The 20,323-nt window shown below is 36.0% G+C and overlaps 2 protein-coding genes across 4 annotated transcripts in view; both read left to right on the plus strand.

The window, feature by feature from the left end:
* PPP4R2 (protein phosphatase 4 regulatory subunit 2) overlaps window positions 1-17,944 on the plus strand; it is a 73,588-nt gene extending 55,644 nt beyond the window's left edge. For all 3 annotated transcript variants that reach the window (XM_017543312.2, XM_037743765.1, XM_037743766.1), the window contains exons 4-9: window positions 8,027-8,120; window positions 9,727-9,764; window positions 12,382-12,456; window positions 12,713-12,856; window positions 13,538-13,827; window positions 14,084-17,944. In XM_017543312.2, the coding sequence (XP_017398801.1) occupies window positions 8,027-8,120; window positions 9,727-9,764; window positions 12,382-12,456; window positions 12,713-12,856; window positions 13,538-13,827; window positions 14,084-14,409 (967 nt within the window). In that variant the 3' untranslated portion in view covers window positions 14,410-17,944. The remainder of the gene's footprint in view (window positions 1-8,026; window positions 8,121-9,726; window positions 9,765-12,381; window positions 12,457-12,712; window positions 12,857-13,537; window positions 13,828-14,083) is intronic.
* EBLN2 (endogenous Bornavirus like nucleoprotein 2) lies at window positions 10,817-12,066 on the plus strand (the record flags this gene model as incomplete). The annotated part of the gene is given in 5 exon segments (XM_017543313.2): window positions 10,817-10,843; window positions 10,846-11,252; window positions 11,254-11,740; window positions 11,742-11,797; window positions 11,799-12,066. Coding segments are annotated over 5 exon segments (1,245 nt in total), but the record flags the coding sequence as incomplete, so codon positions are not given.
* Window positions 17,945-20,323: the final 2,379 nt, after the last annotated feature.

Below are 20,323 nucleotides of genomic sequence, written 5' to 3' on the forward strand. Positions count from 1 at the left end.
CGCCCGGCTGCATTTTTCTTTTAAAATTTTATTTTTGTGCAACAGCTGGGGCTGCAAATAAAAAAAAAAAAAGCTTTATTTTTGAACCATAGGTATTTTGAACTTTTATTTATTTGTTATTTATGTTTGTTTATGTTGAGATGGAGTCTCTCTCTGTCACCCAGGCTGGAGTGCTCACTGCAGCTTCCGTCTCCCAGGTTCAAACGATTGTCCTGCCTCAGCCTCTCGAGTAGCTGGGATTACAGGTGTGTGTCACCACACCCAGCTATGTTTTTTTGAATTTTTAGTAGAGATCGGGTTTCACCATGTTGGCCAGGCTGGTCTGGAAGTCCGGACCTCAGGTGATCCACCTGTCTCGGCCTCCCAAAGTGTTGGGATTACAGGCATGAGCCACCGAACGTGGCCTGATCTTATATTTTAAATTTGATTTTTCAGAATGGCAGTTTATGAATCACTTTCTCTGAACAGGCAGAATCTAATTCTTATTTAATCAGTGATGCATTAAGTTTTTTCTGCTTTTAATTTACTTTTTTTGTCTGTATTTTAATATATTGGTATGTTGAAACATGTTTATAAAATTTTTCAATTTTATCTTTGTGTTTGGGTTGTTTTTTCTTTTGAGATGGCGTTTCAGTCTTGTTGCTCAGGCTGGAGTATAATGGTGCAGTCTTGGCTCACCACAACCTCCACCTCCCAGGTTCAACCAATTCTCCTGCCTCAGCCTCCCAAGTAGCTGGGGATTACAGGCATGCACCACCATGCCCAACTAATTTTTGTATTTTTAGTCGAGACAGGGTTTCACCATGTTGACCAGGATGGTCTCGATCTCTTGACCTCATGATCCACCCGTCTCGGCCTCCCAAAGTGCTGGGATTATAGGTGTGAGCCACCGCTCCCGGCCGATCTTTTGAAGTTATGTATGAGACTTTTATACTCCAAAATCTGGATTGTAGAATAAAACAACCCCAGTTTCATTTTTAGTTTGTGTGTTGTTTGCTTTACAGTTAGCTCTAGATGATTCAGGGACTGAGAGACTGGGTTCTTACTCAAATTACTTTGTTCTCTGACTCTCTTAACCCACTTTATTGCTTCCTGATTTTTCTGCTTCTCAGTTGGCTGGGGGAAATGGGTTTTTGTGCTGCTAATTATTTGTGTCAGTGTTTGCTGAGTATAATAGTTAAAGTGTACTTGTGGCAGATTACACACACACACTCACCACCCCTATTTGTTTTTTCTTTACCCTTTCCATTCTCTTAATTACTCAAGAACTGGCATTATTTAGTAACTATCCCTCCTTACCCTGTTCCCCACTTGGTTTTGTCTAGTGGTAGTATGGTTTGATGTGGTAATCTCTCTAGTAGACTTCTTAAAAATGGAAAATAACAGAAAGCGAATTAACCTTTTCTTGCTAGGGTTATTGATGCAAATAAAATAACACTTCAGACTATAGGAACTCCAAGAGATGATTAACTTTATTAAAAGTTTTGACAATTGCTTAGATTAATTTTGGGTTAAGGAGTGGTACAGACATTAGTTTACTTACAACATTGGGGTTCCTTATTATTAAAAGAGGCAAAGGCTGTCATTTGATTTGAGGTATAAAATTATATGTGTACGAATTGGTGTTTTTTTGGTTTTGTTTTGGTTTGGTTCCTCTATTGGCTGGGCTGGAGTGCAGTGGCGTGATCACAGCTCGCCAAAACACCCCCTTTCCGGGTTTAAGCAATTCTGCCTCAGTCACCTGAGTAGCTGGGATTACAGGCATAACCAACTATGCCCAGCTAATTTTTGTATTTTTTATTAGAGATGGGGTTTCACCATGTTGGCCGGGCTGGTCTCAAACTTCTAACCTCAGGTGACCCACCTGCCTCGGCCTCCCAAAGTGCTGGGATTACAGGCCTGAGCTGCCGTATCTGGCCTCATATAAATATTTATGTATGTATATGTTTATGTTAGTGGTAAAGCCTGAGTACAGAAAGAGCATGTTGCTTCAAGTAAAGCTAATATCACAGGATTCTAATGGTATTTCTGAGTTTTGTAACACTTCATAAGTGTAAACAAAATTTGAGCTTATTCAGCCTTTGATAGCAGAGATATTCTTAGTTTCCATATAAACATTTTAAATCAGTATTTCTGTTAACTAAGACACCACTAATGTGGTCAATTTAATCAGAAAAGACAGTAAAATTCACATATATATGCATAAAACAAAAGTGACTGTTTTTTTTTTTTAGTAAGATGTCAGATTTTATGGTCATTTCTTTAGCTTTTTACTCTAATACCTCTGTGCTACATGTTAACATAGCTTTTTTTCATGTGGAAAAGTTGCTTATGTATTGCTTATGTAATAAAAAGTTAATGTAGTTAACGGATTTTCTCAGAGTCTGGATGAAGTATGCGCCTAATTTTTGAGGGCCTTCTTTCCAACTGTGTACTTTTATAGATATTTAGGTTACAATAGAAGCTTAGGAAATTATTTCTTTAGGGTTTAGCCTTATTACTGAGAATTTATCTTTTAAAAAAATAGCATTGAATTGCTACTTTATGTAGAGATGTCTTTCCCTTATATTCAGCAACTTTCTTGGTATTTCAGCTTCCATAGCTTTAGATCTACAAGACTTCTGATTTTAAAAAATGGTATATAGGGACAGCTTGCATTCTGATTAAGATTTGTAACGTAAAATGTGTGATCCTATTAATAAGGGTTAGTTGTTTTCCAAGGGAGTATTTTTAAAGACAGCTATATTTTTGGTTTTGTTGGCCTTTGGACCATTTGTGCTTTCCTACAGTCTCTATCAAATAGTAGATGGAATGATGATAATAAGAACGAAGATTTATTGAACTTTCTAAAGTATTTTTGGCACTTTTAGGTGATTTAATATACCACATACATTATGTCATATTTAGTCATCATGATAATCTTTGAAGTATACTTACAGAATCTGTGTTTTCAGACAAGACCAGGAAGTCTTAGGTAAATTCAGTTTGAGTAAGGTCTCCTATGGGGTTGTGTGTGTGTGGGGGGGTATGAATGATACACATATGGTTAAAATACATCAATATATTTTATAATATACATTGTTATATAAATGTATAATTTATATTTTATTAAATAGATAATAAAAATAAAAATATATTTTATATATACAAAATATATCATTTTTAACCATATATTTTAACCAAAGGTGGATCCTTAATGTGTGGGGTTTTTATAAAAATGTTACTGGATTTTATAGACAAAGTTTTAAAAAATTTGAAATGCTAGCTAGTCATATCTTTTTTTTTTTTTTTATAATCTTAGTTTTCCATTTTACAGTACGAATAAATCAGATGATATAGCATTGCAGATTAAGCCAAATACTTTTTCTTTTCTTTTCTTTGTTTTTTGAGACAAAGTCTTGCTCTGTCACTCAGGCTGGAGTGCAGGGCTTGATCTTGGCTCACTGCAGCCGCCACCTCCAGGTTCAAGCAATTCTCCTGCCTCAGCCTCCCAAGTAGCTGGGATAACAGGTGTGCATCACCACGCCTGGCTAATTTTTGACCAAATGCGTTTTAAGTAACCCCAAATATTTTTCTACAAGGTGTTTTTTTGTTTGTTTGTTTTTTGTTTTTAATAAAGATAGTTACAGATACCTGCTACCACGCCTGGCTAATTTTTGTATTTTTAGTAGAGACGGGTTTTCACCATGTTGGCCAGGCTGGTCTCGAACTCCTGACCTCAGGTCATCCGCCCGCCTCAGCCTCCCAAAGTGCTGGGATTACAGGCGTGAGCCACTGCACCTGGCCCAAAGTTTATTTTATAGTACACCTTTACTAAGGAGCATCTTGTCCCCACTCCCTACCAGATTGAAGGATTTCAATTGAGACTTTTTATTGAGAATGAGTGGCATGTGTGTTTGTTTTAACACTCCTCTTCCTATATTTGCTTTTCTTAATATGTGTGGGAAAAACCTTAATATTTTCAGGAGTTAGAATAAACTATTTTCTATGCTATGTCTAATGGATGACTATCAGAGCAGAGCTTTTTTTTGTTTTGTTTTGTTTTTGAGACAAGAGTTTCACTCTTGTTGCCCAGGCTGGAGTGCAATGACACGATCTTGGCTGACTGCAGCCTCTCCCTCCCGGATTCAAGTGATTTTCCTGTCTCAGCCTCCTGAGTAGCTGGGATTACAGGCGCCCACCACCACGCCCAGCTAATTTTTTGTATTTATAGTAGAGACGGGGTTTCACTATGTTGGCCACGCTGTCTAGAACTCCTGATTTCAGGTGATCTGCCTGCTTTGGCCTCCCAAAGTGCTGGGATTACAAGCGTGAGCCACCATGCCTGGCCAGAGGACAGAGTTTTCTTATACTTTTACCAAATGTATTCATTCTGTACTGGCTTACCTGGTTTATTCTTTTGCCTTCTTTTAGAGGTCTACTTCAAATTAAGTTTTTCCAGCGTCATGCTTACTAAGCTCAGCATACAGTTTATTCTGTCTCCATAGCACTTTTTACACAATTTTGTTAGCATTTATTACTGTAATTGTAATTATTTTCATGCCTGTCGACTGTGCTGTTGAGCAAGGTTACTATTTCTAATTTATAATAGGCTCTTATATTTATGGAAGAAGTTTAAAAGTACAATCTATATGTAAAGAGACCTTTCAATGCTGTTGTTACATTCAGTTATCATACTAATATTTACAGTGGATACATTGATTTGTAGGAAGTGTTTGGTTGTGTTTTAGCCTGTCATATGAGAAAAGGGAGTGTTATGTGACATTTTAGTGCCATCTATTGGACACTTGGTAAATGGCTTTTAAAAGCTTTTGTTTTTTGAAATAAGGATCTTTTGGAAAAAAGCTTCTGAAATTGAGAACTTAAACTCATTTTATCGTAAACTCATTTTATCGTAGGCTGTTGTGGCTGGCCTTGCTGTGTAAACACATACTCCCCTCCCAGACCAGCAGTATTAATATTAAACCAACAGATAAAATATTAATAATTGGCTACAGTTTAACTTAGGTTTCTAAAGAAAGCCAAGATACTCAGTGTAAATGTTAAACGAGAAGTTCTAAAATGCTCATCTGGCCAGGCACGGTGGTGCATGTCTGTAGTCCCAGCTATTTGGGAGGCTGAGGCTGGAGGATCCTGAGTCCCAGGAGGTCTGGGCTGTAGTGTGCTATGCCGATTGGGTGTCTGCACTAAGTTCAGCATCAATATGTTGACCTCCCAGGAGTGGGGGACCACTAGGTTGTCTAAGGAGGGGTGAACTGGCCCAGGTCGGAAATGGAGGAGGTCAAAACTCCCGTGCTGATCAGTAGTGGGATCGTGCCTGTGAATAGCCACTGCACTCCAGCCTGGGCAACATAGCAAGACCCTGTCTCTGGGAAGAAAAAAAATGCTCATCTGTTAAAACTAATTTTACTTAGTGAGAAAACATAGTGTGGGAAAAAATTTTAGTTGGAAGAAAAGGCATAACTACTACACAATGTATTTCAGTTAAGTACTATTTGAATACCCAAGCATTTGTTGAATACTCAAACTGGTGGTGCTATTTTGTATGTTTTGAATAATAAACTTTTAATGATAGTATCACTGTGGAGTGATAAATGTGAGGAAATAGGTGTGGTGTGTGTGTGTAAGGTTTGAAGAGCAGTGAACTAGAAGAGGAGCTAAGGCGAGTTGTACCACTAATATTCTGAAATCCACGATAATACTGGCTTTCACATATATATGTGTATATATGTATGTGCGTGTATATATATGTATGTGCATATATATGTACACATACACAAAATTATATATTGAACATAATGTATGTGAAGAGCTCCTGCCCTTAAGAAACCTTCAGTCAAGGATGAGAAAATTTTGATTGACAAATGAGAAACCGATACTGTTATACATGCAACTTGGAAAATGCTTAAACTAAAAGTGGAGTTTTGTGTATTAGCTGTAGATTTCTAATTATATGTTGTCTTTATAGGAATGAAACAAAAGATGTGTAAGCCTGTTTTATAATTAGTAATGCTGTTGGTGTGCTTTGTACTTCCCCATTTAAAAGGATTCTTCGTTTTGACGCTGTAATTCACTCTGAGTGGATTTTCTAAGGCAAGAAAGAGTATTCTTCCTTAGAAACCCAGAGGAATTTCTAGTTGCTTCTGAATGGGATATCAGGCAAACATTTAATCTTTTATTCAGTGCCTTGTCTTTTGGCAGAACAGTTTTCTCACTTTTAGGTTTGGATAAGACTTTAGATTTGAGACAAAAGATTGATTCTTGGACTCTAAAATTTATCTAAAAACATTTGTTCTCATATGAATAACATGTACTTTAAGCATTTTCAGAATTTTTTGGACATCTTATACTTTGAACATAAGAATAGCATTGATGGAAAGAATATGAGAACCAAATGTAGTTTATCAATTAGAAAATAAACAACCATAGTTTTGTAAAATATGTGTGGTACCGTGGAAAGGACATGGAATTTGAAGTTAGAGAGATTGGGTTTAAGTCCTGGCATTATAACTCACTAGCTGCTGCACCTTGTGGGGGAAGAAAATACTGTGTCAAACTGCCTGTAAAAAAATGAAACAACTGTCCAGGCACAGTGGCTCATGCCTGTAATCCCAGCGCTTTGCGGGGCCGAGGCGGGAGGATCACGAGGTCAGGAGATTGTGACCATCCTGGCCAACATGGTGATGAAACCCTGTCTCTACTAAAAATACGAAAAAATTAGCTTAGTGTGGTGGCGCACGCCTGTAATCCCAGTTACTCAGGAGGCTGAGGCAGGAGAATTGCGTTAACCCAGGAGGCGGAGATTGCAGTGAGCCAAGATCACGCCACTTAACCACAGCCTGGGCGACAGTACGAGACTCTGTCTCAAAAAAAAAAAAAAAACTACTTTGTGAATGTTAACTATTAATTTGAGGCCTTGTAATTCTTTTCATTAAAGAGAATAAACAGATTGGTATGGCAGACACTGGTGTCCGAAGATTTTTGTTTGTACTTTTTAGCTGCGTTTGGTGTACCTCATACTCATAATTCAGCTGTTCTCTTTTTGGTTTGTAATTCTTATGAATGCTAATAGATACATGAGCTCAAAACCTTTAAAAATATTAATATAAAATGATTTTAGTTCTAGGCTATATTAATTTTGTATTTACTATGACCTAGTGAAAATTGAAGTATAGTGAAAGTATTTGGTAAAGTTAAATCATTATTGCTGTATTTTAAGTTGGATTAAACATGTAGGTTGTATATGAAATTATAATAATGGAGCAGAACCATATTTAAAATACTTTATTTGTAGTTTTGTTTGAACATTTTAAAGAAAACTTTGGGTGCAGAAGAATACTTGAGAAAAAGTTTCTATATTAAATAAACCCCAACTTGATTATTTGTATTACCTCTTTTGTAAACGTAATCAAATTATCAGAATTTAGAATATTATATAAAATTTTTTTCCACAGTTTTGAAGCTTTCTTAATTTTGGATGTTCTTTCTAAATCGCTTTTTGTAAAAAACAAGAATTTATGTGGGTAAATAGTGGGTTTATATATTTATGGGGTACATGAGATACTTTTGATATAGGTATACAATGCGTAATAATCACATCAGAGTAATTGGGTTATCCATTCCCTCAGGCATTTATGCTTTCTGCTACAAACACTCCACTTATACTCTTATTTTAAAGTGTACAATAAATTAGTGGTGTAGTCAACCTGTTGTGTTTTCAAATACTAGATCTTGTTCATTCTAACTATATTTTTGTGCCCGTTAACCATTCCCCCAGACCCCCCACCCCTGACTTTATTGCTTTTTAAATCAAGGAAGGGAGAGTTCTTTTTTTGTTAAATAGAAAGATATGCTTATTTTCTTGTCTATTTGAATTGACTCATCCATTTGTTTCCCTATTACAGCATTTTCTTTTGTATCTTAACACATGGGTGACTAGACACAGATTGACCTAGCAAAAGAAATAATGTTCCTGATTTTCTTGATAATCAGTGACCTCACACTGTAAAATTACATTCTTTTGCAGTATCCCTTTTACTATTCAGCGACTATGTGAATTGTTAACAGATCCAAGGAGAAACTATACAGGAACAGACAAATTTCTCAGAGGAGTAGAAAAGGTATTTATTTTATTATTGGAATTATGCTGCAGTTTAACAACTTTTATTAGAAAAGATGATTGAATAAGACCTGTTTCAGGTACCTGTTCTTGAAATATGTTTTCCATCCTACCTTGAGTTTCCCAAATTGTTTTCCAAGTTGCGTTTTATGTTTTACGAAGAGATTTAATAGGAGCAGGTAGGGGAGAGTTTGCATATTGATCATTGAAGTTTGGGAAAAGCAGCTTATTATTTCTTGGAAAATCATAGTGTACATCAACTTATTAAAGGTTCTGAGAAGTTATAATTGCTATTTTAACTTTACAGAGTGTTTTATAAAGTTTATTTATGCATGGAATTTATTTTCTCAATTCTGGAGTTCAGAGGTACATAACTTTGGAAATTTACTGATGCAAAGCTTGTAAATGAGGTATTGAGTAGAAAGATGCAGGTGAGATTGAGGGATAAACATTAGTGTTTGTGTGTGTGGAGGGAGTTGAGTGAATGTTAGAGTAAGGGAAGGGTATTCTGAATAAAGGAAATGGTGTGAAGAACAAAGATTCAAGGTATTTAAGGGAGTGAAAAGTAAGAAATTGACTTGAGTGAAAAATGAAGGAGCCCTGTGAGAACCAAGATCGGACTAGCGAGTTCTAGTTTTCTGTTGATGATTGGTCCTCAAACACTCCAGTGTTCATTTTAAGGATCTGGTTCAAATTCACTTTATTTTACCCTGGAAACAGGAATCGTAAACCATTACATAGTGATTTGCAATAGCTCTTGAGGCCTTACTGGGTTAATATGTTTTGTTGATCCTCTGTACACTCAATTGAATAATATCCCCAAAGGCCAGGAAACTAAGATGGTTCATCAGTACTTATTTTTCAGCTCCAGGAGTTTTAATAATTAGATTTCTGAGATCTTTGGGTAAAGAAGCAATATGTTGCAGTAGTCATACCAGGTGCCCTGCCTTTAAATCAGGGTTACAGTGCTTCACAGTTGTGTAACCTTGGGCCAGTTAGCTTTCTTCTCAGTAAAATGTGGTTAATAATAGGGCTGTGAGGGGGATTAAATGCAAAACACTATGGCTTATAAGTGAACACTGACTACTAGTAAAGTTATTTTTACCAGGAAGATTGTGAATATATTACAAAAAAAGGTTTGAGTCTCTTTGTGTGGGATGTATGATGCAACATAACAAGCTATGGATTGGGTGTTGCTTTGTAATGAAAATCAGTTACATGTGTCCTAAATACTTCAATCTCTCGACATCTTTGGGTGATTCCACCTAAAATAAGAGAGCTTGGTTCCACTACTACATATAGTATATGATGTCAGGGGTCTAGAATAACTAGATTAGGGTAAAAAATAAGTCTAGGGAAAAAAAATCAGTGGCTGAGTAGGATACTCTGTTTTGGTCCTTTTAGTTTTTGTTGTTTTTATTTTTAACCATTTATTTTTCATTTAACTGGTTTTCATTTTTAACCATTTATTTTTCTTTATTAGCAAAATTAGAATCAATGGAATTTAACCCACCACCATGATTTTAGAAACAAGTTAAAAACAAATGATTAAACTTTATGTTGTAGTACTTTTCCTCATACTAAATAACTAATTTTTGTTATTGCAGAATGTGATGGTTGTTAGCTGTGTTTATCCTTCTTCAGAGTATGTATATTTTTTCTATTTCTAGTATATTATTTAATACTGTTTTTAATTATTTTATTGCTTCTAATACGTTATTCTTAAAATATACTGGATTTATTTTACATGTAATTAAGTGTGATAACATACTTGTGAACCTACCATTCAATCCCCAAAGTAGAATATTACTGATAACATTATCTGTATGTTTTTTTTTTTTTCCAGTAAAGAGATGTGAATTAAAGAGATTAGTCATTTACTATAATTTAAATGTTACTGGATTTTGCATACTGTCAAATGGCACTCATTTCCCTGAAATGCCATCTTAGATGTCTTTCCATGGTATCTCTAGGGCATAATTCCCATATTTGGAATAACTGCTTGATGGCTTTTCTCTTTATGATGGAAAAGTGTTTGTAGTTGTCAAGATTTATATACAGCAAAGTAAGAATTAAATTTAGGACACAGTTTCTCAACCTTGGAACCATGGACATTTTGTACCAGATAATTCTATTGTGAGTGGCTGTCCTGGGAATTATGAGATTTTGCAGTGTCCTAGACCTCTACCCATTTATACCAGTAGTGTTCCCCTCTTCAAATATCTTTAGACATTGCCAGATGTTCTCTGGGGATGTGGAGTACAGGGAGGGGAGGTTGTCCCTGTTGAGAACCATTGGTTTAAGGTTAATCTGGCTCTGCTTTCATAGACTACTCTGTACCCAGGCTGGAGTGCAGTGGTGAGTGATCATAGCTCACTGCAACCTTAAACTCCCAGGGGCTTAAGTGATCCTCCCACCTTGGCCTCACAAAATGCCAAGATTACAGGTGTGAACCACCACGCCCAGCCCAGTGAATTTGTTTTTTAGAATGTTCTCAAGAATATAATTATGTTGTTAAATAAGAGTCTAAAATAATTCCATACTACGTTTCTTGACAGAAAAACTATTAAAATGTATAAAATTTCTTTCCTTTATGAACCAAAATATGTTTTGTTTTGCTAATTAATGTGAGGTATTTTGGAAAAATGGTAAAGAAGTGCAGTCAAGACATAGTGACTAATAACGGATTCTTTTCTTAAATTGTATGCTTATGCTAATTCTCACAAAGTCTTTTTGTTTGGGTCTGTGACAGATCTTACAAAAGATCTTTTAGACCCATGATTCATACCAAAATTAAAGAATTAAGTCGGAATCAATCTCCCACATTGTCTCATCTAAGAAAGGACTTGCAGACCAGCAGCCCTCCAGATGATGCAGTGGACACTAATGGCCTCCTGGACCTTTGAGGAAGATTTGAGCTGTCCGGGAAAAGCAGACAGTATTCACTTGATGTATTGGAACCCACACCCAGCATTGGGGGTGTTAAGGACATTAAAAAAGCAGCCAAGTCTGTGCTAGACCCAGCAAATAAATCTCATTTCCACCCTGTGACCCCAAGTTTAGTATTCTTGTGCTTTATATTTGATGGGTTACACAAGGCATTGCTAAGTGTTGGTGTGAGCAAGAGGTCTAATTGTGGTTGGGAACGAGAACAAGGAAATGGGTACTCCTTATGCTAGCAGTTTTAAAAATATGCCTAATTTTATTGCCCTTGAGAAGTCATCAGCTCTCTGCCACTGCTGTGGCCTTTTGATAGGCATTGTCGCCGGATCAAGTGTTAAGATTGGAACCAGCAGTCTCCAAGTTCAGAGACGATTCAAGGCAATGATGGCATCTATTGGAAAACTTTCACATGGTGAGAGTACTGATCTGCTGATCAGCTACAATGCAGGATCAGCCATAGGTTGGATCAGCTCAAGACCATGGGTTGGAGAATTAATGTTGACATTTCTGTTTGGAGAATTTGAATTCCCTGAATGCAAGCTACTTGGTCAAGTCAAGCTAGTTGCTAAGAAAGCACAGATGACAACCTGTTATGCTGTGAGAATGTTTCTAGATCAGTGCATGGATGGCTCCACTGCTCTACCTGCCATTGTGTCTGAGATCCCAGTCTTTGAGGAGAAAAAAAACAACGGTTAAAAAGGCACTGGGGAAGTATTTTGAGTTTGGGAGTTTACTTTGCCTCACCATGAATGTTCCCAAACTTAGCAACAGCAGCAAACTACTGGGCCAAGAGAAGCAACCCCACATTTTCAAGATTTAAAGCTCCTGGTGTTATACCAGGATTAGTCATCACACTCCCTTTGCTTCAAATAACATCCACATGTAAGATCTCAAAGGGGAGCATTGGTGGAATCATGGATCCATGCACTCAGGAAAAAAAAAAAAAAAAAAAAAAAAAAAAAAAAAAAAAAAAAAAAAAAAAAAAATGCTGGGTGCGGCGGCTCATGCCTGTAATCCCAGCACTTTGGTAGGTCAAGATGAGCAGATCACTTGAGGTCATGAGTTCAAAACCAGCCTGGCCAACATGGTAAAACCCCATCTCTACTAAAAATACAAAAAATAGCTGGACATGGTGGCGCACATCTGTAATCCCAGCTACTTGGGAGGCTGAGGCACAAGAATCACTTGAACTTGGAAGGTGGAGGTTGCAGTAAACCGAGATTGCGCCACTGCACTCCAATTTGGGTGACAGAGCCAGACTCCATCCCAAAAAATAAAAAAAATGAAGTCATCCATAAGTATATTTTCTTTTCTTATAGGAAGAACAATTCCAATAGTTTAAATCGAATGAATGGTGTTATGTTTCCTGGAAATTCACCAAGCTATACTGAGAGGTGAGATTATTGATTTTTAGTACCTATGGAGTTTGTGTTGTCCTGATTTCGAGTGGCACACTTAGTGTACTTTTTAAAAATTGGGCATTTTGTGGACACTATAAGATAAACTACATAGAATTTATTAATTTGATAAGCCATGGGCCTGAAAACACAAGTTGCAGCAAATACTTCTGTGATATATTCACATAAACATACCGTAGGAGGGATGACTTTTTATAAAAATAGGAAATGATGTTTATTTATCTTATTATAGGTCTAATATAAATGGGCCTGGGACACCCAGGCCACTTAATCGACCAAAGGTTTCTTTGTCAGCTCCCATGACAACAAATGGGTTGCCTGAGAGCACAGACAGCAAGGAGGCAAATTTGCAGCAAAATGAAGAGAAAAATCACAGGTTTGTGTATGTTTTATATTAAAAATAATATTTTTATTAGTAGTTAACAATCAGTACTTATCACTTACTAATAAGTTCTGAGTGACAAAACAAGGTTTTCATGTGGTTTATAGGAGCAGTGGCTTCTCTGCAGCAGTAGCAAATGTTGAAGGTGGACATAGACAAGACTTAAAACTGCTAATTTGGGGAGACTGTTTATGTAGGGTCTAACTGTAAAGTAGTTTTGATACATTTCATTTGTTATTTCTGAAAGTTACTTGAAAGAGAAAAGATCTTTATAAATAAGTTGGTTTTGTGAATAGTTTCTCATTGTAGTTCATAAAAGGACATCTTTTATTTATACCTTCAAATTTTCTATATCACACTAAGGGAAGGAAGACTGAATGAGGGAGAGAACTTAGTATTTCTGTATGGAAGTCTTGCGGTTTTATTATAGGAGAATATTTAATTTACTGGAGAATTGCACAGAAAAGTCATAAAGCTTTTCTAAGTCCTACTGGGAATTATTCATCAAACAGTTTAGGTTGCCTTGAAATTATTCTCTTTGGTTTTTCTTTGCTCAGGTGTTATAATTTAACTTTGACACTAAAATGCAATTTAAAACACTAACCTTAAAAATGGGGATGTAGAAGATGGGGAAAATAATTTTATTAACGACACTATAAAAAAAAACATTTACAGTGACTCTTCGACATCTGAATCAGAAGTTTCCTCAGTGAGCCCTATGAAAAATAAACATCCAGATGAAGATGCTGTGGAAGCTGAGGAGCATGAGGTAAAAAGACTCAGGTTTGACAAAGAAGGTGAAGTCAGAGAAACAGCCAGTCAAACGACTTCCAGTGAAACTTCTTCAGTTGTGGTAGAAGAAACAGAAGCATCATCTTCATCTCAGGATAAAGACAAAGAAAGTCATTGTACCCGGCAGCACTGTACAGAACAGGATGAAGAAGAGGATGAAGAGGAAGAAGAAGGTATTTAGAGACCATCTGTAAAAGGGTGGAGTAAGGAGATCCTCAAATTCTTGTACTTCATTTTTTTTCATGAAAGAATTTTACGTAACGGAACTCCTTATAATGCTGATGTTGGGCTTTTCTCCCACCTGTATGTAGTTGCTGCTGAATTTCAGGGTATATGATTTGAACTATAGAATATCAGAATTCATGAAACTTAACTGTGGAGGTATTTTGAAAATAAAATTTAACTACAACAACATTTGCTTATTTTTAGAGTCTTTTATGACATCAAGAGAAATGATCCCAGAAAGAAAAAATCAAGAAAAAGAAACTGATGATGCCTTAACTGTGAGTGAAGAGACTTCTGAGGAAAATAATCAAATGGAGGAATCTGAAGTGTCTCAAGCTGAGAAAGATTTACTGCACTCTGGAGGTAGTGAAAACGAAGGCCCTGTAAGTAGTGGTTCTTCTGACTGCCTTGAAACAGAAGAATTAGTAGGATCCAATTCCAGTAAAACTGGAGAGATTCTTTCAGAATCATCCATGGGAAATTATGATGAAGCCACAGAAGTCACCGATGAACCAATGGAACAAGACTAACTATTTAGAAACATTTAGATGCAGTATTTTACATACAGTTCTGGTTTTAACACTGTATAAAACTTTTATGTAATAAAGTGGACCTTTAGTTTTACAAGAGAAGCAGGTTGTAAAATAAAGTACTTTATGGATAATTCCTGAAAGAGTTGTATATGTAAGAACTGTGAATATCAGCTCCTCTGGGTCCTGCTTACCTTACCGCTGACTTTTTTTTTTTCTCTTTTTCTTTCTTTGGTCTGGGCAAATCAGTGGTTTGTGTATAGATTTTTTTTTTTTTTTTTNTTTTTTTTTTTTTTTTTTTAATTTGGAATTAAAGTTTTTAAACTGGAAGGTAATAATTATAATTTTGAAAAGTTTTTTGAGATTATCACATTTAGTTTATGCATATGCAAGAAGCTTCTTGTCTCTTTCTGATAGCTCTAGCAGTTTTCATATTTTGGTCATAGTTTCAACATATTAACATGTGAATTATAGGGTTTCAACCTGGTTTCCAGATTTTATTATTTGGCTATGTACAATGGAACTTTAAGTCATATATACATAAATATATATATATATATATATTATTCTAAGGGGGGAAATGTTATATTTTTCTGTTTCTATAAGAGATGAATACAGTGGATACTTTTTCTATTGGTAATGATTGAGTTCACCTCTTTCAGAAGACATTTTCTTTCTCTTCTGAGTAATTGAAATAAAATCTGGCTCTTGTGAAACCCTGGAAATCTTAAGTCTGTTGAAATACCAGGCTAAACACATTCCAAGAAATCTGTTCAAACTCAAATTCTTTTGTATACTTGTGAGGTGCCTGAGAAAAAGACTTCATTATTTATGAGAAAATATGCTTTATCTTGGAAATTGTGTTCAAATGTTAGCTTACTATTTTGTAGAATGAATGCTTATGAAGCTGATAGGAGACCATCTCAGAAGAACCAAGCAGGTTCTGTGACCTTTTGCTTGCTTTTCGGAACATTGTGAATATTACACGTCTTTCTAAATTATTCTAGAGTATGCAAATGTCAATGGTATGAAACACCACTGTACTGGAAGAATTAATATATTACTTTAGTTATGTACCTGAGCTGAATGACTGAAGCTTTAGGGGTGCATAGAGACCACCATAATTTGTATGACATTTTGAAGTGAATTAAATATTTTTGAACATGCTTCTTCGACAGCCAGTGTTCTATTTTTCAGATCAACACAAAGCACAATGATTACTTCAAATTCAGTATTTTCAAATTTACATGTTTAAAGTCATGCAAGCTGCAACTTCCCTGTCAAAATTACTGGCTGCCAAATTTATACCTGTTTCTTCAGCTGTACCTTTTGATATTTAGAGTTTTTAAATTTCTGTAAAGTAGATTTTGTAGAATGTAATGTGTTCACTGCCTTTGTGAAGCGGTATATAGTTGTATAATTTCTGTGTGTAAACTGAATGCTTGGGCTTTCAATACAGTATTCATATAAAGCAATAAATATTAATGTTATGAAATATTTGAGTACCTTTTTATCAAAATATGAAAGAATCCCTTTTTTTTAAGTTTCAGATACCTGAACTACACAGATGAGCTTCTAAAAGTGATGCAAACAATTTCTGACACTGTATCATATGCTTTTTGGGTGATTTGGGGGGCAACCACGAGTTTTACATTTTGACTACTTAAATTGTCATGACTATAAATACGAAAACGATTTGGATCTATTTATGTTTGTAGGATAATGTACTACTGACTGACTTGACTGTCAGATTCACAGCAGCTGGATGATATATTTATGTCTAATAGTTGGAATAAAATCTTAACATGGATTTACTGTACCCAAGAGGGGAAAAATTAAACATTGTAAATTTTAAACATTTTCAAAAATGTTAAAATGAAACAAATTTAAGTTTAGAAATTTTGAAAGTTTCTTTAGAATATTTATGAAATTGTCAGTAAACCTACCTAAGATCCTGTGACCTTTGATATTTTTTATTTTAATTGTAGTGCCATGGACCATTTGTAAACAAATTGATGTACTTTTGTTGGTTATAAGTTGAAGATTTAGCATTAACGACTTTGAGGTCTGTGGTTTTATTTGTAAACTTGCAATTGCTATATTTGCAAGAGCAAATGTATTTCTTTATTAAATAAAGTACAATAATGGTGAATGTACCAAAGTGACATCACTTAACTCTATGAGAGATCTGCATTTTAATCTATAGTTTAATAGTTTTAATATTTATTAGATACTCATATGTTGATCATAGATCAAACTTGTTGCTGTTTATACAGATAATTGTAGAATGCTCATGGAATATCTTCTTTAGGGTAGGTGGAATACTTCTGTAGTTAAATTGGGAAATCCTTGTTAAGCTGGTTTTAGATACTGATGGCCATTGGAAGTAAATTTCCACAAGTATGCATAGGTGCACTTAACACAGACTTTGCTTAATGAAAATGTCAGTTCTAATAGTAACTGATTCATTTATGAATTTTTAAAAAGCTGATTTTGGGCATATTTCTTAACATACATCAAGTAGAGTCCTATTAAAAGATCTGAGTGAAGAATCAAGACCTCAGTGATTAAAGATACTTTGTTTTTGACCTTGAGCAGATTGCTTACCTGTTCTCTAGACTATAACCCAACATGTAAAAAGAATTTGAAGATGCTGATGAGGAAAGTGAGAAAAAAATATATATATATATGTGTGTGTGTATATATATATGTGTGTGTATTATGTTTTTAGCACTTTTCCCTTTTAAAAAGTGAAATCCTTGTACATTTTTGAAAAATATATATTTTCAGTTCTGGAAAATGTAGAACGGAAGTAGTGAAAATGTCATATTTTAAATGTTGATTATTAGGTAAATTTAATCTGCTTAGGGTTTATTGTAACTACACCTTTCAGAAATGTGTTTTGAAGCAGTGGAATAGTCAGTCAGGCCCTGTGGCTTGGAAAGGCATCCCAGAAATCCTCGGTCAGGAGTTGTGGCCTGTTAAAGCATTGAGACTGAGAGTATTTTGTTTTGCAGGTGTAGATAGGCATGTATTTATGCATTTTTGCATTTGTAAAATCAGCAATTTTTCAAATAATGTAAATGTAGTATACTAGTTTACTTAAAGGGTACATGGGCAGAATCTGAAGCTGCTACAGTGTTTGATTCTGAAAAAATGTAACATGGTAAGGATGAAAATGCAACATATAAAACCAAAGGAAATAAAAATATTCGGTAGTGTTTCAAATTGTCTTCTGAACAGGAATTTAACATTGATTTTGATAAAACAAGGGGCAGTTCTCTCAAGATTTGTGCTAATCATAAAGTGGATGAATGCAAAACACCTTGTAATTTCATATGGAATTATAAAAATTAGGTTTATTGGGTTTTGGCCTAATAAGAGTGGTAATATGTATTGGTTAGAATACATCTATTTCACATTTTACAAATCAGTACACTCTCTTCAGAATTTTCTTTTATTTCAACTTGGAGCCTAGATTACTTTGCCAAATAAATGTATTTTCATAATGCAATAAAATATAAATTAGAATATTTTTATGTGTGTAATTATTTCATGTGCCATAATGGTGTATTTACCCTGCTGCCGCCCCCCACTCTCCCACCCCACCCCACCCCACCATCCACCTCAGATCCTCAACTGAGGAAACATAATGCATGACTTTGTTACGGCCCTGTTTCTTACGTGGTGACAGGGTGTTCCAACAGAGGGTGCATCTGACTTGACAGTTGTTTTTTGCCAGGCAGATCATGCTGATTGTCAACAGAATACAGACGTAAATAAAAGTTTCTCCATTGGTATAATTTGGCATTAGCTTGCTTGTATATATTTACAATGTTTGTGTTAAGAATCATTTTAAAGACTGGGCGTGGTGGCTCACAACTGTAATCCCAGCACTTTGGGAGGCCGAGATGGGTAGATCTCTTGAGGCCAGAAATTCGAGACCCACCTGGCCAACATGGTGAAACACTGTCTCTACTAAAAACACAAAAGCCAGCTGGGTGTGGTGGCGGGCACCTGTAATCCCAGTTACTTGGGAGACAGGCAGGAGAATCGTTTGAACTTGGGAGGCAGGGGTTGCAGTGAGCCGAGATCGCACCATGGCTCTCCAGTCTGAGTGACCGAGCAAGGCTCTTAAATTTTTTTTTTAAGAAATCCCACCTTCAGGCAACTACATGGCAAGAAGTGTAGAATACCCTGAAGTGGAGAGGAGGGTTCTGTTTTCAACTCTGGGTTCTCCTTTCCTATGCATTGGTTTTTTTTTTGTTTTGTTTTTTTTGTTTGTTTTTTTTTTTTTTGAGATGAAATCGTGCTCTGTTGCCCTGGCTGGAGTGCAGTGGCACGATCTTGGTCTTGGCTCACTGGAACCTCCACCTCCTGGGTTCAAATAATTCTGCTGCCTCAGCCTCCTGAGTAGCTAGAAATGCAGGTGTGCACCACCATGCCAGGCTCATTGTGTGTGTATGTGTGTGTGTGTGTTCAATAGAGATGGGGTTTCACCATGTCGGCCAGGCTGGTCTTGAACTGACCTCAGGTGATCTGTCCGCCTCAGCCTCCCTCAGTTCTGGCATTACAGGTGTGAGCCACCATGCTCAACCCTCTTAGGCATATTGCACCGTAGCTACAGTAGAGGGTAAGGTCTGTTGCTTTGAACTCAAGAGTACTAGTCAGTGTGTTACCGTATTTTTTAGTTTTCAGCTTCTCATTTATATTTGATCTCTTACCCACTAAATTTTATTTGCTAAATAGTGTAGCTAGTACATAGTTCATGGCTAATAACGGGAAGACTGATTTTTCCACTGGCGAGGAGTAAACTGTGTAAACTCTATCTAAAATGAAGAGTATACAATTCCCTTTTATTCTTCAGAACGTTTTTAGTGTAAAATTTAGCAGTAGAGTTTGTGGTCTTTAGGTTTTATTTGTACATTTTCAGGGTTTTTCTTCCCTTAACTAAAAGTAATAAATATTCAAAAAATCCCAGGAATTCCCTGTATACTAGTCTGCCAAGTCCACTGTTTCACTCGTCTTTGTAACCTCACAGGCTAGTCCTGTGCTTGACAAAGTGATAACAAAATTGAAAGCTGGTGGTTGGTCCACAGCCCACTTTGGATTCCTATGTTTTACTGATCCTGTGTTTACTTTGCCCACTTCAAGGATGCTAAGGTCACCCCTGAAACTTTTCTTTGCTACTAGGATTGTGGGATTGGGAACAGTACATTTTGTTACATGCCCTTGCCAGGAAATCAGTGGGCAGTTAGTATTACCAGAAAGTGAGTATCCTAACGTGATTTCTGTGAATGAGACCAGCTACCTCTTACCTATAGAAAGTACAACACACCCACATTGCACAACACACATGTGAAGGGGACAGGTGCTGCCACAAGGGGGACATTGTATCATTATATCACCCAAGTCCTACTTTAGACATAGTGTAATGGGACTTGATATTAAGTAGTACTTGCAGCAAGAAGTTTTTGCAGTGAGTTGTGAGGCTTTTGATGCAGCCTATAATCGCTGAGAATTTGAGAGAAATACGGGTTTAGTATTCTGTCTTCATTTTGGATCATACTGTTTTTTTTTTTTTTTTTTTTTTTTTTTTTTTTTTTTTTTTTTTTTTTTTGCATTGCATGCAATGCTACAGAATGGAAGGGTAAGCTTAGTTGGTGACTTAACAATTCCCATGTGCACTTAGGAATGCATGCAGTTTCCCACTTTAAACCTGAAAACATCAGATTGGAATTCAGAATAGAGTTTCTCATATGAATTATTTAAAATGTGGCTAACTTTCCAGCTATTATACAATGAGCTGTTTAGTCCTTAATGTGAGTGTTGTACTGTGGTTAAACGTAGCAATTGTAACATTTCTATTGAAATATGTGGGTCCGGCCGGGCGCGGTGGCTCACGCCTGTAATC

The sequence above is a fragment of the Cebus imitator genome, unplaced genomic scaffold (genome assembly GCF_001604975.1).
Source record: "Cebus imitator isolate Cc_AM_T3 unplaced genomic scaffold, Cebus_imitator-1.0 Scaffold152, whole genome shotgun sequence".
In the NCBI taxonomy this organism is placed as follows: domain Eukaryota; kingdom Metazoa; phylum Chordata; class Mammalia; order Primates; family Cebidae; genus Cebus; species Cebus imitator.